This window comes from Protopterus annectens, chromosome 9.part0, assembly GCF_019279795.1.
Source record: "Protopterus annectens isolate FY-2018-M chromosome 9.part0, PAN1.0, whole genome shotgun sequence".
NCBI lineage: Eukaryota > Metazoa > Chordata > Ceratodontiformes > Protopteridae > Protopterus > Protopterus annectens.
This window is the reverse complement of record NC_056743.1, coordinates 782,422,990-782,438,674: the sequence shown is the minus strand read 5'-3', so window position 1 is coordinate 782,438,674 and position 15,685 is coordinate 782,422,990. Positions and strand designations below refer to the sequence as shown.

Genomic DNA, 15,685 nt, shown 5'->3' with positions numbered 1-15,685 from the left:
AAATAGGAACATTCCTCCAAAATAAGGACAATTGAGAGCTATGGTTTTAAAGTCAATGATAAAAGGTTTGTTTTCTTCCTGACAAGTGACAGTTCTCCAGCTGAGACATTTGTGCAATGTGACAACTGAGAGCACTGGAGTATCAGTGAAATTTCATCACCTCTATCTTCCACAACATTATTTGTTCATCAACCATATAAAATATTTACTGCAATACAAGCTACAATTTTCACTGTCAGTCTTTTGCAATTTATGGTATTCAATCTAATGGAATCCTGATTTGTATAAATAAGGTTTCTATGGAAAGTGTTAAAATAATTTTATTGTTAGCCTTTGTACAGCATTTTACAACATTAAAAACAAAATTCAAATGGAATGCATCCCAGTATGATCCTAAATACTGTATTATAAAATAAATTGAACTTTGTATGTCTCCAAGAAGACTCAAGAAAGGTAATTACCTGAAACGCAGCTTGTCTGAACCCATACAATTAACTAATTACAATAATATGGCAGTTCTTGACACACTGAGTCATTAACACTCTCCTATGAAATGAGGAACTGAAGGTTATTTTAGAAGGAGCAGAATATGTGCTTTAATATGAAAGGGAGGTGGGAGAGAAAGAGGCAGAGAACGGGTGATAATGAGCAGAGCAATAGACAAGACAGAAACAGTTACTTGTTTGACTGGCAGTATACATTTTTCAATGTACCATATTCCTATGAGCCCAAGCAAGAAATCAATCAGAATTCATATGAGAACTTATTTAAATTACCTCAATGGTTTGTGAACCCAAAGTTGTATTAAATTTGGGAGGCACAGGGCTAAACACTCCTGATATGGAGCACTGTGGAGGGTTTGTTCTCCAGCAAAGAATGTTTGTCAATTTGAGCAGGCTTGAAGGATTGTTATTCACTGAAGGGAAAGAAGACAGGAAAACCAATGACAAAATTCCACAAAATAAAAAAAAAATAAATAAATACAACTCTCTCTGACCCTACCAACCAGCACCTTTTCATTTCTCAACATGTGACTAGAGCATGATTGAACTGAGCCTGTCATCCAGATGGCCATCAGAAGGTTTATTTAATTTTGTTTATATATTAAAGGTTTGTTTTTTTTAACCCATTAATCTTCTGCACATGCCCTCAAAGTCACAAGGGTTGAGTGTGCAGTGGTGTGGTGACAGAGCTTGCTGACCACTTCTGTGACTGACACTACCCTTTTTTATTTCCACTCTTGACCAGGCATTGTAGGCAGAGTGCATCTAGTAGGACACACCCTGCCTACCATGCTCTCAGAGAGGAGACCTCACCATAACATTCCTCTTTTTCCTACCAACAAGCATTTCTAGTGACTGAGTTATTAAGTGAACTTGGACCATCTGGTCATATGCCAAGAGCAAAGAAACACCAGAAATTAAGACAGGCAGAGAAAAACAGAGAGCAAGAGAAAAACAGAGAGTGAGAGAAAGAGAGATGGATGCACTTAAAAACTTGAGTCTCAACTGCATCATGCATAAGGTAAAACATACATACATTTTAACATATTTTTCTGTTATTTATTTTTAAGAACATTAAAATCCTTTTGAGAGACTTAACAAGTTGCAAAATATGGCATGTGAAATTCTGGACATATAGGAAGTCTATTCGTAGAAATAAACTCTGGACTCCATGCAGGATGAAGAGTGCATAGCCCATGCAGTTGTGCTGGAGTTCAGTCAATATCCGTGCAGTTAAGCTGCAACTTTCTCTTCTGTATTTCTTTTACTGATGTTAGTCATGATCTTTTACAGTTTGTACTGTAATGTGTCTGAAATGTGCTGCCCTGGAATGTAAGTAATTCTCAAAGGAGTGCAAGAAAAAAGGCTCAGTTTCAGGAATACGAGATTGCATTACTGGTAGTTTGGACTGGAGCGGGGCATTTCTTGTAGTACTGAAGCCACATCTCTGTAGTACAAATATTACAAATTAAAACAACACAGCAGTTACAACTTTAATAATGATTACAAAAGGCACTTTGTGTAACAATGATGCATGTGCACTGAGAATTCAGACGACGGACTGAAATCCTTATTTTTATTTGGTCCCACTGCTTTGAGTACAGAGTTCTCTTTTGGATATTACAGAATATCCTTGGAAGACAAAGCACCTTCCATGGGCTCCATGGTCTTGCTTCTTCATTATTGGTCTAGTGGCAGTATGTAAGAGAACAGTTCCAGATATGATGCTAATCTGTATAAACAGACAGAGAGAGACAAAGTGTTAATGAATGCACATGCATTAAATAGAAATTATCTACTAGATTTATGTAATGGTTTATAGAGATGACCCATACACATTTTGAATGAGAACCTCACCTAGATTTCTACCATATGCAAAGCAATGCCATAAGAACCAAAGCCAGATCTGTGGGCAAAGTTTTCAGTTCATTCTCTGAACCCCTTGACCTTGTCAAGATTACCACTTTATTTAAGTAGCAGTTCCACTTTTTTGAACAGGCTTAATTTACATCTAGGTAGAGAAGTGTAAGCATACCTCACTTAAAATACACATTTTACACCCATACAAGTGCATACACACTGCAGGTTCTGGCTTGCCATTGGTGGGTGGACTGATGATGAAATGATGTGGGGGGGGGGGCATACCACAAAAGACAAATCTAAATAGCTTGAAGCAGACATGACTGATGTAGTCAAAGAAGTTGAAAAAGTAATGCATGGTTTAATATAACCTAGTGGAAAGGTATCGACTTAGAAACTGAGACCATGTATCAAGTTTGTCTAGTCTTGCTCTAACAGCAAGAAACAAAGGTTTTAACTTATCACTGCAATAAGATTAAAAGCCTCTGAAAGACATTTATCTTAGACAACATAAGGGTTCATGTAAGCTGATTCTAACACTATGGACAAAGCATTATGGTGCACAACGCTATGGTATGATGCATTAGTAGGGTGCAGTTTAGGATCAAGTGGCAGTCTTGTGGTATTCCACCATATTAGCCGGAATAAAGGGGAAAGTGACTTGAGTCGTTTATCCACAGACTGTGCATAGGAGAATGTTATTCTGTATTATATTTTGGCTAACAGAACATTCCAGTAGGAAGTTATACTACTTTATTAACTCTATGATGAAACATTCATTACAATAACTTCCACGTCACCTGAAAAGAAGAAACACACACACACAGAAGCCATTGGCCACCAGGAGTGCCAGTTGTTACATAAGTAAACATGGACAAAGCAATGCTTTACATTTAGGCTATAAGATGTTAACAACAAAGTCAACTACTTGTAATGTTTTTGAATTGATGTCACTCAAACATATTTTTGTTACCTTTTATATTTGGTGGAGGCCTGGAACTCTTTATCAAGTCACTGTTTGCCATCGACTCCATCAGCCATGTGAGGGCATCTGTGCACTTATCCAGCTAGCAGGAAATACAAAAACAGCAGTAATACATGACAGTTACTTGTCAGTTCAGCCATTCTTGGCATCTGTTTATTCTGAACATATTCATAAAGTTTTCCATACTGCCCTTCTTAAGCTACCTGAAGTACATTCATTCCTCTATCCCTCATAGGCATGGGGCTGTCCTGTTCTCTGCAAAGAGCACTGCAGAGCATGGTGGCATTTATCAGTTTATACTAAATTAAATCTATTCAATCCACAGTAGTTACTAACATAGTTGTACTTCATGCATGATTAGTTCCTAAATGCAGAACTGCACCACTGTTTACTTCAAGAGAACATTTATATTTACATATATATCTATTTCAGTCTATTCCATTGATTAAAGGCACTGAAGGCTACTTTAGAATATCCTACCTGTAGTCAGTAATGGCAGCAGACATAAGTCATACTTAATTCTTGTAGTCCAGCTGCTTTATAATACAGACTGGATGTAATCCATATACAAGACAGTTCAGTCTGTGTCTAAGTTAAATACTAGACAAGTGAGATCCCTATCAGGGATTTAGGATTTTAGTGTGGAGGAATATTGACTCATAGTAGAAGAAGGCTTTGTTTCTTTACTATAATAAATAAATAAATAAAATACCAGAAAAGTAAAACTATTGGAGAAATGAGAAAGGTGACCTAGGAAGACTCTCTAGATTTTGCCCTTTCACTTGTTGGCCCCTGTCCATCCTGCTCAAGTTCTACCTAGACAAATTGAGTCGATTACAGGTGGGATGGAGCAAGAAATCAACAAATTCAAGATTGATTGACTAGGAGGAGGCCAATGGTGAACAGGCAGTCCTGTGGGTTGAGTCGGAGCATTTTTGTAATCGGTAAGTGCAAGATAGCATGCCTGCTTTGGGCTGGCAACATGTTTTTCACTGCTGTGCTTCAGTGTTGAAATAACTCTCTCAACCCTTGACCTCTGCTTAAGGACATGTTGTTGAATAAGTAATGTAATGCAAGTTTCAACATCATGAAAAAGCTTGAAACTGACTGTGGATCACTACCTGTGATGAATATATCAGGAATACCATACTGAGAAAAATTTGACCTCAACAGTGTTATGGCAGTAAGTTAATAGCTATGTTTTCATTTGATAAACACAGGTTAGAGCATCAATTAATAAATATGAGTCAGTGACTGTCCTTAAATTAGTAAAAAGCTTAGTTTTATTGCATTGTCTGCATGGAATTTTGTGAGGTATCATGGCATCATTAAACTGATGATGTAGCACGTTACTCATCGGACTTTCTTTTACCGTCATTTCAGTATCTTTGGGTATTCCTAGCAAAATCATTCCGTTACATGCTCTTTCATTACACTTAATTCATAAATATTCATCATATAAGCTTTTGTTTCATGAATTTCCGTATAATAGACATAATGTACTTGAACAGGTACTAGAAAATGTTCTTGTCACTTTGCTGTCTTGTCAGTGTCATATTTTTTCAGTAATTTTAGCTCCAAGTCATTTTATGATGGAAATGTTCTGATAACATCTGCAGATTAACTGTGATCACTGTGTTTTTGAATGCTTGCAGACAAATTAATGGCTGTGCTTTGGGATTCTGCATCACATTATTATCTGAAACCATGTTCTCTTACTAAACTGCACCCTCTTGGGCACTACTTCTGCATCTGCCTAGTATGAATTTGCTGACCCATGCACACTAGCTCACATGCAGACCTTCCTAATATGTTTGGTTGCTGAACTGACACAACTTGAAAGAATAAATGGTACTCTGTTTCTAAACAAACAACATAGCTTGGTGGCTGTGTGTTTCAGATTCTGTGGTTTTACTTTATAATGAGAACTAGCCATTAATAAGGTGTTGGAGTTAAACAGGAAATTTCTCAAGCCTATTTTCTGAAAGAACTTTCTACAATGACATTATGCTGGGTCCCAGTATCTGGAGCAAATATTATAAATATACCATTTATGCATAGCTTTTCAGTCCAGTAACATTTGTATTGATGCAGCTACTGAGTTTCTGAGCTCACTGAAGAAATTATGTTCACATTTTCAACACACAAATTAACTGTATTCTGCCTCATGTGAGTGAGTTTGGGTACTTTCCACACTAATTTGTATATGAACATTACCTTTGTTTGCTTCAGTCACTTGCAACAGGTTTTGTACATTCTTTCTATACTTTTATTCCTCAAAACTGGTTGACTTGACCACATTTTCCATAATCTAGGTTTAGAGTCAGACACACACAAGTAATTTTATTGATCTGAATACAAGCATGTTTGATAAGGTTGCATCACTTTCTGTTAACAGTCTGCTCCTTCTTTGACATTTCCTTGTAACAAATTGTACTGCCCCTTATTAAAGGCTCAGAATTGACCATATTCAGCCTTTGGGTATTCCTGTCCAAATAATTATGTTACATACCCTTTCATTACACTTAACTATTCATAAATATAGTTCATATCTAAAACTTGAGATCATACAGCTGGAATTCTTTAGCTCAGTACAATAATCAGATATAGTGGCTGTAGCATAGTCTTCCATTGTAAAGAACAAATGATACATAAATGGGCACACTGTTTCTGTGCTCACAGTAACTTCTTGCTAAATTATGCAATTTTATCTTTCTGTTCTTCAAGGAAACAAAGTACTCTGAAGGCTTTTTTTCAAGCAACATGTAGAAATGTGGCACACTTTGCCTTTTCAGCTTTTTCTGCTATTCTGTTCACAGTGAGGAATAAAACTTTGTGTCCAAGTGTTCCAGGCATGGTAGTCGGTGGTATTTCATACTCAAGCAGTGCTATACTTGAGCTGCATTGTGTGTCGATTTCTCCAGTAGAGAAAATCAGAGGAGCATGTTTAAATGTAACACTGGAATATGAATATTTTCTGTAGATAGGTCTCAAATGGGCCATAGAGCATGATTTGCATGCTGGTTCTGTTTGAATCGTGACATGCTGCCATTTAAACTAATTTGGTGGGAGTCTGGATTTTTGTTTTGATGGAAATCCTTGACGCACTAGCAGAACTATACTAGGATAGTGTGAAGGGGTCCTAGCTGTCCTGGGGACAGGCTATGATGGGGTTTTGATTGGGTAGTTGAAGATGGAGCAGGAATGCAGTACTGGGATTTACTGAAGAAGCTGCAAGTGATATTATGACTTCTTTAGTGAATGATAATATAGCACTAGAACAGGCAGCTAGCAGCTTATCTTCTTTACTGTCTTTAGCAAAGTGCTTACATAAGCTCATTACTACAGTTATAGCAGTAACAGAGTGTAGTTAGTTTTTTCCGCTGGTCCTCAACTTCAAGTTCAGGGGGTACCAATCCGGGGTCTGCTGTGATAGACAGATGACTTAGCTATGGCTTTGAGCACTAATAAGATGGTGCTAGGTAAAGAGCAAATACTGAGTCATAGAAAGTGTATGGACACACTAAACGTATAAAAACAAAAAAAAGACATTTCCAAATTAAAGGCTAGTTCATTTTATAAGAGTATAATGGCTTACGCAAATGTCTCTGACTGGCAAAATCTTGTAAACTATTTGCTTGATCTTGGCGTGAAACAAGTGAGTGTCCAAGATCATTGTGCAGTGTTCTGGGGAACTTCTGTCTTTCCTAATGTATAACTAAGTAAGGAGTTCATTCAGATCTCTCTATATATAGTATATATAATGAGCAGGAGGTGTGGGGGGCACAGGGGTGCTTGGCCCCTGCAAAATCTGTTGCTGTTGGTTTAGTCTGCTCTGAGGTAATGCACAGAGCATGCACAGAATGTGGCAAAGTTAGTCACTTCAATGCTATGAGATCGATCTAATGGTGTTGGCACACTTTCTGTGCCTACACCGTATATATATATATATATATATATATATATATATATATATATATATATATATATATATGTGTGTGTGTGTGTGTGTGTGTGTATATATATATATCTATATACATATCTATATATATATATATATATATATATATATATATAAACACACATACACACTCAAAGGATATAGATGATTTGATATTAATTTCTGCAAAAATACTTGTTCTGTGGTGTCCTGCTGCTATGTATGTAATGGGTAGGTTTTGAGTTCCTACAGATATGCACTTGAAATAATTGCATTGAGCTCTCATAATGAAAGTTAATATGGTTGTTATTTGTTTATACACTCTCAATGGGAGTGGGTGTGCACTGGCATACTTAGTAATGTTGTAATTTGTGTCTATCCTGGTGATATGTGGTATACCTGCCTGTAACTGCAAACTGTTGTAATTTGAATGGCTTTCTGGGATGTTGTGTAAAACAGGCTTTTTCACAATGTAACACTACAGCTAAAAGCAAGTCGGTGTCTAGCATTCATGATTTGGTCAACTTTCACATGTAGGGACGTGAATGTACCATACAAAAGTAATGTCTAAATATATTTTAGTCTGATATAGGAATAGTCTTTGGGGAACCGTTAAGGTGAAGTGTTGGAGGCTTTCAAGGCCTGTTTGGAGTAACTGCTATATCAATATCTATGAACCTGCTTTCAGTATCCTGCTGGCAGGGGACTACAGATCACTAGAACCAATTTATTTGGGAGGGTGCCACACAGATACTGGTCATCTAATCTACACAGAACACTGAGGAGGCAGGTTCAAAAGATAGTCTCCTGCATAAACTGAATGGTCAAGCTCAAACTGCCACAGAACAGCTTTCTTTTTTACTGTATAATAATGGTGATCTAAAATCATTTGTAGAGGTTGCCAGTTTATGTTTCCCTTTCATCTACACTGCTTTCCCTTTTCTCCTCTTTACTGCTCTGTTTACCATTTGTGTATTGTAGCCTTGGAGAAACCTTACCTACTGATTAACTTGCCTCTGCGTAACACAGGATCTCCTTTTCTCCAGGGAGGTCACTTTACTGTTTCACATAGTTTTTTTTTTTTTTTTTATTAAAGAATATAATTTTTTTTTATTAAAGAATATATGCCCACCAGTTAGTTTGCCAAATTAATGCTAGATTTCCTCAATATGCCTGTTCTCTCATAGTTGTACCTGTACATATTTACTTTTATAACTCCATCTCTAAATATGGAATGCACAGATATTGCCTCACAGTGTTTAGTACTGTACTCTTCTGGTGTTATCACTTTACATAATTGCTTTGTAGGGCTGCTACATGCTATTTCTGTAGCCACTGGTCCCATAATGCTTTCTCAGAGCACAGTAGCTGTATCCTGCATGGCTGTCAGCGAAAAGACCAGACAGCATAAAGGGCATACAAAATAACCAGACAGCAACCTTTAATTTGATTAAAAGATGACTAGTGGCATATTTGTTTCAAGCACTGGTAATATTTGTTTCAAACAACTATGATTTCAAGATGGTGGCAGTCTTCCAGTTTCCAGGACAGTGACTTCCCTAGTTTCATCTTTGACTGCTCTCTAGCAGAGTTATTCAATCAACTCCAGGACACGGAGATGAATTTTATAGCTTACTTACATCATCAGATTTTGCATAAAGCATCAGCCTTTAATCAGTGACCAGCAGCCACATAAATGAAAAAAAAAAATGGTTTACCACTGCATGAGGAATACAGTGTGCTGTTTTTCAAATATCTATACTACACAGAAGATCAAATTGCCAAGATCTTTGAAATTGTTTTGTGGACCTCCTCAGGCACCCATTATTGTTTTACATCAGGCCATGGGACAGATGTTGCCCCTTATTCCTGATCATGCATCCATGGTTTTGGATCAATTGCAGGCAGGTAGAGCCATTGCTTATGTTACCTATGGCTGCTGGCAAAGCTAATACAACTTCTGCAGATCATCTATGCCAGAAGCGCATGTGCATACAAATCCTACATTATCTGGTAGCACTGATCCTGTGTAGCTCTTACAGGCAAGGATTTGTGACTTATGCTCGCAAAAACCTAGCAAACTGATGACAAGCTTACAGCTTGTGTGCAGGGACAATAATCAAGGGAAAAAGAAACAAATTCAGTTGCAGAGTAACATTTACACGCATATTCGTGTGCAATAGGCATGCATAAACCTTATACTAACCAAGATAGCAAATTAGAAGCTACATGAATAAATTCAATAAAGAAAGTGTATAAAAATGCAACATAATAAAAAGGGGAAAAATGTATATCAAGCTAATTAATACAGCATGTTTTTGAGTACAAATGATTACAAAGACAGATTTAAGAAATCTACTGAAAGAAGAGTAGTTACATTTTATATACCAAATAGACTACTTAATGATCAGCTGTCAATATAATATCTAGTCGGGGAATTATATATGCAAAATGAGACTTAAAATAAATTGTGAGAAACATTTTTATATTATTCCATAATAATAATAGGCTAATAAATGAATGATTAAGCAACTACACGTAATGAACATATGTAAGTTAACAAACTGTTTCATAGCAAAACAATGTCTTTTTTTATAATACAGTATAAACAGTTTGCTTCTGGGCACCTCAACACTTCAACCCAATACTAATTCAGGGTATCAAATTAAAAGAAGAGGTGAATCAGTGTTTTTAAACAAAACCAAGGCATTGCAAAGTGAAAGAGTGATGATAAAGACAGATTGTTAGTTCATGAGATTGTTAGTTCATGAAAATTGTTTATACATTGAATGCAGTATGACAGGAAAACTGAACAGTAAAAATAAATAAACAATGCAACAGTTTACAAACATGCACAAAATGGCAGAATATGGTGGATATATGAATCTATTTGATAACTGTAGATGACTGTGCAGCTTATATTATGATAGTCAAACTTCACAGTACTTTTTTATCCCTGCAGGATCTCACCTGATGACTCCTATAGCTGAAAACAACTGACTCATTCATTCTGGAGGGGACATTAGATGGGCAGTCTTAGGCTATGTGACAGGCCTACGGCCAACTCGTTCCTGGCCAAGAATTCCAGTCAACCCTGTCCCTCTCACCACTCCCGGCAAGAGATAGGTAGTAGGATGTAGGCCAGCTTGCCGATCTTGCAGGGTAGTCTACACTCCGCCTTTGGGAGCAACCTTTCCCCAATCAGCTGCTCTTGTCAGTTCTGTTTTTGCTGTTTTCTGAGGGAAAACATGCCTTCACATGTTGAATTTTCCGTACAGTGCAATGCACTCAGACAGTCTGGGCTTGGTAGGTTTATTCTCCACTGAATGTAACACTTAGTGCTCCAAGTAGTCATTACCCATGTGGTGAACTAGATTCAACTCCTACAAGCTCCAACGCTGCTAATCAAATTCTGGTACATGCAGCACAGTCAAAACTTCATCCCAATACACTCCAGAGCTGCCTTCACTTTATAGTACAGTTTATAGTACAGTTAGTAACATTATTAATCAAAACCGATTCCCCACCCAGAATAACCTGTTTCTAACCAGGTACACATTTAGTCTTTTGACTATGATAAAATGACATATTCTGTTTGAAGCATATAACAAAAAATTGTTTTGTCTTGTTTCACATATATGATTTCCTGAACAATTCGTATTATTTGGAAACACAGATTGCCACCTCCCAAATATTTCATCCTTGATTGGGCACATATCTGCAGACAGTGATTAATTATCTTCATGTATATGTAGAATATCCTCCCAGTATAAAATAAAGTATGATCTTTGTGAATAAGGAACAGAACTTGTTTACAAATAAACAATTTCATATATTGTATTTAATTCATCTCATCTTATACACGGACTGTCCCCAACAGAAAAAGAAAAAATACCTTCTGATGCATCACACCTCCACTGATTATCAAAAAACACATAAATGGTCTACATGTAAAGAATATTGTTCAACAAATTATTTTAACCCCTTTTACACACAGAATACCCTCTTTTGACTGCAAACAATCCAGGTAGCTTTTCTAAAAATGAAAGTTGTGATTATTTTTTCAGAAAATTATCTTAGCTCTTCTCACGTAAAGACAATCCTCTTCTTGAATTCCCTTCCCATGCAGTACATCTCATTTTACTGTGAACAAAATCACCAAAATTGTTTATAAACAAAAGATGTCATTTTTTTTCTAGAAATCACTTCAGCTTTCACAAACAAATTCCACCCAAACTAACTGAAGATAATCATTTTTACACTAGACAATCCTTCATATATGTGACTTGGGTGAAGTAAAAGAAGTTTTTGACAAAACTTATCAAAGTACTTCCACTTGTTTCCCTAAACAGACAAACTGTCCCGAAGCATTCCTTATTGTCTGTCTGTGATCAACTTCACATAAAGGCCACCCTGAAACAACATGTTTCAGATAAGACTACCTATTCAATCACAGAACTCTTTAGCTTTCTTTACATATCACCGCCAACCATTTTATTTCATCTTTTCAACACTGATAACTCCCCCTTAGAGTTGCCATATTGAATACACCTCCTATGACTTTGTACAAATCACTGAAATTGACTATAAAGATATAAAAATTATAATAGCTGATAGCCATTTTCTGGGAAGTATTTCAACTTCTTTCACATAGCTGTTCCATAAATAAGCCTGTTGTAGACTGAAACAGAATATTACATGCAGTTCCTTTGACTTAGATTGTCTACAAGTAAAACATTTTTTCTGAGAGATATTTTCCATTCACATTGATCCACAGATTTAGAAACACCTCATACACAATCAGCACTATTTAATCACATGTGTAATGAGCCTCAATCCTTATTATCTAGGCATGTTGCCAGGCCATTATGCATAAAGAGCAGCTCCTCACTAGGGCCACAGTACAGACTCATGGCCAGATCATGTCAGGGCATTTTGTGGGTAGATTAAAGTCCAAGTAGCTGAGGTAAACTTTGAATTCACATAAACACCTCTGGTAGTCTTCTCAGAAGGAAAAATGACTTTGACAGAGTTGATGTAATGTATAGCAGTATATATACAGAGAAGTGTTCCATGAAAGGTAAAACGGCATGGGTGACTAATGTGGATTAGAGGTTTAACTACAGCAACAGAAACCACAGAGAGAGCCACACCAAAGCAGGCCTGCAAAACAAAATGGGGACGGTGGTACGACAATAATTGAATACAGAATAATGTGAAATCTAGACAGGAGAGGGGGGATACAGTAAAGTAACTTGATGATGTACCAATATGCACAAGTCCTGACATCAGTGTGTGAGAAGTGGACCTGTACTATAATGTGAATGTTATAAAAAAGAAAAAATATATATACCCCCAGGGGGGTCAACCCATTAAGTCTCTCAACATGCCAGTATATCCCTAGTTCCCTAGCATGTTCATAGGAGGTTATTAGGCTATTGGCCTTAGGGCCTTTATAAGCCTAGCCATGTTATTCCCTTTTCCTTATTGACCAGTCATAAAACACATACTAGAGAAATGCAGCACATTGACAGACTGATAGCAAGAAAAGAAAGAGAGGCTTCAAGGGATTTGAATCCCTGAATTTCAATGTCATATTCTCTACAGCAGTGTATTAACTAGGAGAGCCACTGAAGGAATAAAACTAAAACAGTCATAAACCACACACATCAGGTAAAAGTAGCACACTTGCAGACTGACAGCTAGAAAAGAACAATCATTATCAAGGGATCTGAATCCAAGCCTTTCCAGTAATTTTCTCTGTACCAGTGCATTAGCAAAGGGAGCCACTAAAGGGGGTCTTAAATACTAATCAGGCAAATAAAACATATTTGCAGATTACAAACTGAACACTGTAAAACATACAACCCCAGTGGTTTCAAACCCATACCTAGTACACTGACACAGTACAAATAATTTCATGAGTACATTGAGCCACTGCAGCAGTTAGAATAAAGGCATTAGCTTTACTTTATGTCATGTTTACATGGTGATGTATAGTAATGGCTAGCTCATTTGCACAACCAATGGCAAAACTGTACAGCATGAAATGGATCTGACTTCATATTTGCCATTAGATAGAAGTGGTATGTCTTCCTGGTTAAACATGTGCATTGGTGTTTCTCTCTGTGATCTGTTATGCAATATATAACCCCAGAAAGAATTTTGTATGAGCGGTTTGCGGGCATGTGTGTGTTGTATCTTCTATAATAAACTTGATTCTGAATATACCATTGGCATGTATTAACCAGTGATATGTTAATTTCTGTTATATTAACACAACACTTCAAATTTTCTTACAAGAGGGTAAAAATGTAGGACAATTTTTGTCTCAACAAGGAGGCTACAGCCTTGCACAAAATGAGATATAATTGTACTTTTTTGCATTTCCGTTTGACAGACTACTTTATATCTGCTAATAAAGTAAAGTTTTTGAAATCAGACATTCTATTTTATGCAGGGCACAATGAGTTATTTATCAGGTGGTCTGTTTATGTGGCACATTCTATGTCAGACAGACTAAAAATGTGTGGAAGCAAAGGATTTCACTGCATCATATTGATATAAACTGTCACAAAGAAAGAAGTACATTATTTAAGCACACGTAAAAAATAAAATGGTTATTCTGATGTTTTAAAGTATGTATAATGTTTATGTGAAAATACTAATCAGTTTTACTGTGAAAAAATATTATATATAAAGGAACAAAACTGAATTAAATAAATAGGTGCCATGTGTAGTTCAGGTGTGGATGATGCCAGCTGTTGATATATTATTTTTGTAGAGCTAGAAAGCACTTTAGTGCCATATGAAGTAGTTAGAATTGCATCGCTGAATGTTAATATTTTTGACACAATTATGAAATGCACTTTGCAAATATTTTGATCAGATAACGTTTTCATTTCTTTTTTTAGTAGAGCTGTTTATTGTATTGTGTATGACCACTAGATGTCACATCTGAGGTGAAAATATGTACCGTTTTCTCAAGCTAATGCCAAAATGAATGAGGAAATGCAAGTCCTTTGATTACATTGTACATATTTTTTCAAAGTTATTGCCAGCAGGTTATTTATCAACCTCTGTTGCTATTATATTATAACATTTTGATATATATTCATTAATGTAATTATTATTAACATCGTTGGTATATTTTATCAGAAACTTTTTGAACATTTAGGATTTATAAATAATGTATTTATTGGTTCATATAATAGTATGTTTTGAACGTCACATAAAAAATGCAGTATTTTGATATTAACCTGAATTCAGATGGGTGTATCTATTACACATTTTTATTGACTGCAGTTTTATTAATGGGGAATTAATAGAGTTATGTTATTTAGCTATTTTAAATAGTGTATTCAGTTTGAGCACATTAGATATGCACTGATGATAATGCATTAGCGGAAAAACTGCAGTCTTCTTTATTTGGATTACCCTTGTTTTTCAATATAGCATGGTGGAGAACACTAAGTTGATGGTGGACTGTATTTTGTGTTTGCATGCGCGCGCGCACACACACACACACACACACACACACACACACACACACACACACACACACACACAAGCATATACATACATAACATATGTAAAACATATAAGAGTGTGTTTTTTTTTTTAAGTTCTGGGTGATTTTGTACACCATCAAGCAATGCAGCTAATAAAAGCACACATTTACAATTGCTGCAGCAACCCCAAGCATATTTGCATGATGTACTCACTGATTTTAAATCTAAGGCAAGTGTAGTCTTGGTGAGCAGTATTTAAACTTTTCTAAAAAAAAACCTCGGTCATTGTTTTCCTCATTATTATACACAGTGTTTTCTACTACTGTCATTGTCGTATAGTGTGGCCAACCACACAATCCGCATTCGTTCCGTGTAGTTAGGTTAAAGTCAGAATACTAAATGTAAGATGTTGAAAAATCAAAATGCTAAAATGTTAAAATCTTGAACTCCAAAATACCTGTTCCCCTGCATGTGTAGAGACCTGGAATTGCCCCCTTTTGCAGGACCCATGTTACCCTCTGTTTTGGAATTTCATTAACAGGAAAGTGATACCGTTTGTTGATTAGCTGTGTATTGGCACAGTGTACAATAGTGCTTGTCTACTATTGGTAGGTATTTTGAGTTCAACATGGCAAAGTTTCAGCATTTTGACATTTTAGGATTTTGCATTCAGTATTATGACTTTCAGTGTACCATTATTCAATAAATTGTCACATACACATTTACATAGACATTTAAACATTCTGATATGCTTTGTTCTCCCATGTCTGGCAGTTAACCGTTCCTTCCTTTCTTTGCCAGAAGAGGTAATCTTTTAGGCAGTCAGGAAGAGTGTTTTGGTCCCAACCTCACAACTATGTGACATACTGTCTCACTATATTCATCC

The 15,685-nt window shown here is 36.3% G+C and overlaps 1 protein-coding gene across 3 annotated transcripts in view; it reads right to left on the bottom strand.

Annotated features, from left to right (window-relative positions):
- Window positions 1–304: 304 nt before the first annotated feature.
- LOC122811523 (transient receptor potential cation channel subfamily M member 4-like) overlaps window positions 305–15,685 on the bottom strand; it is a 1,266,622-nt gene continuing 1,251,241 nt past the window's right edge. For all 3 annotated transcript variants that reach the window (XM_044083407.1, XM_044083409.1, XM_044083408.1), the window contains 2 exons: window positions 3,337–3,430; window positions 305–2,235 (listed from right to left, as the gene is read on the bottom strand). In XM_044083407.1, the coding sequence (XP_043939342.1) occupies window positions 2,231–2,235; window positions 3,337–3,430 (99 nt within the window). In that variant the 3' untranslated portion in view covers window positions 305–2,230. The remainder of the gene's footprint in view (window positions 2,236–3,336; window positions 3,431–15,685) is intronic.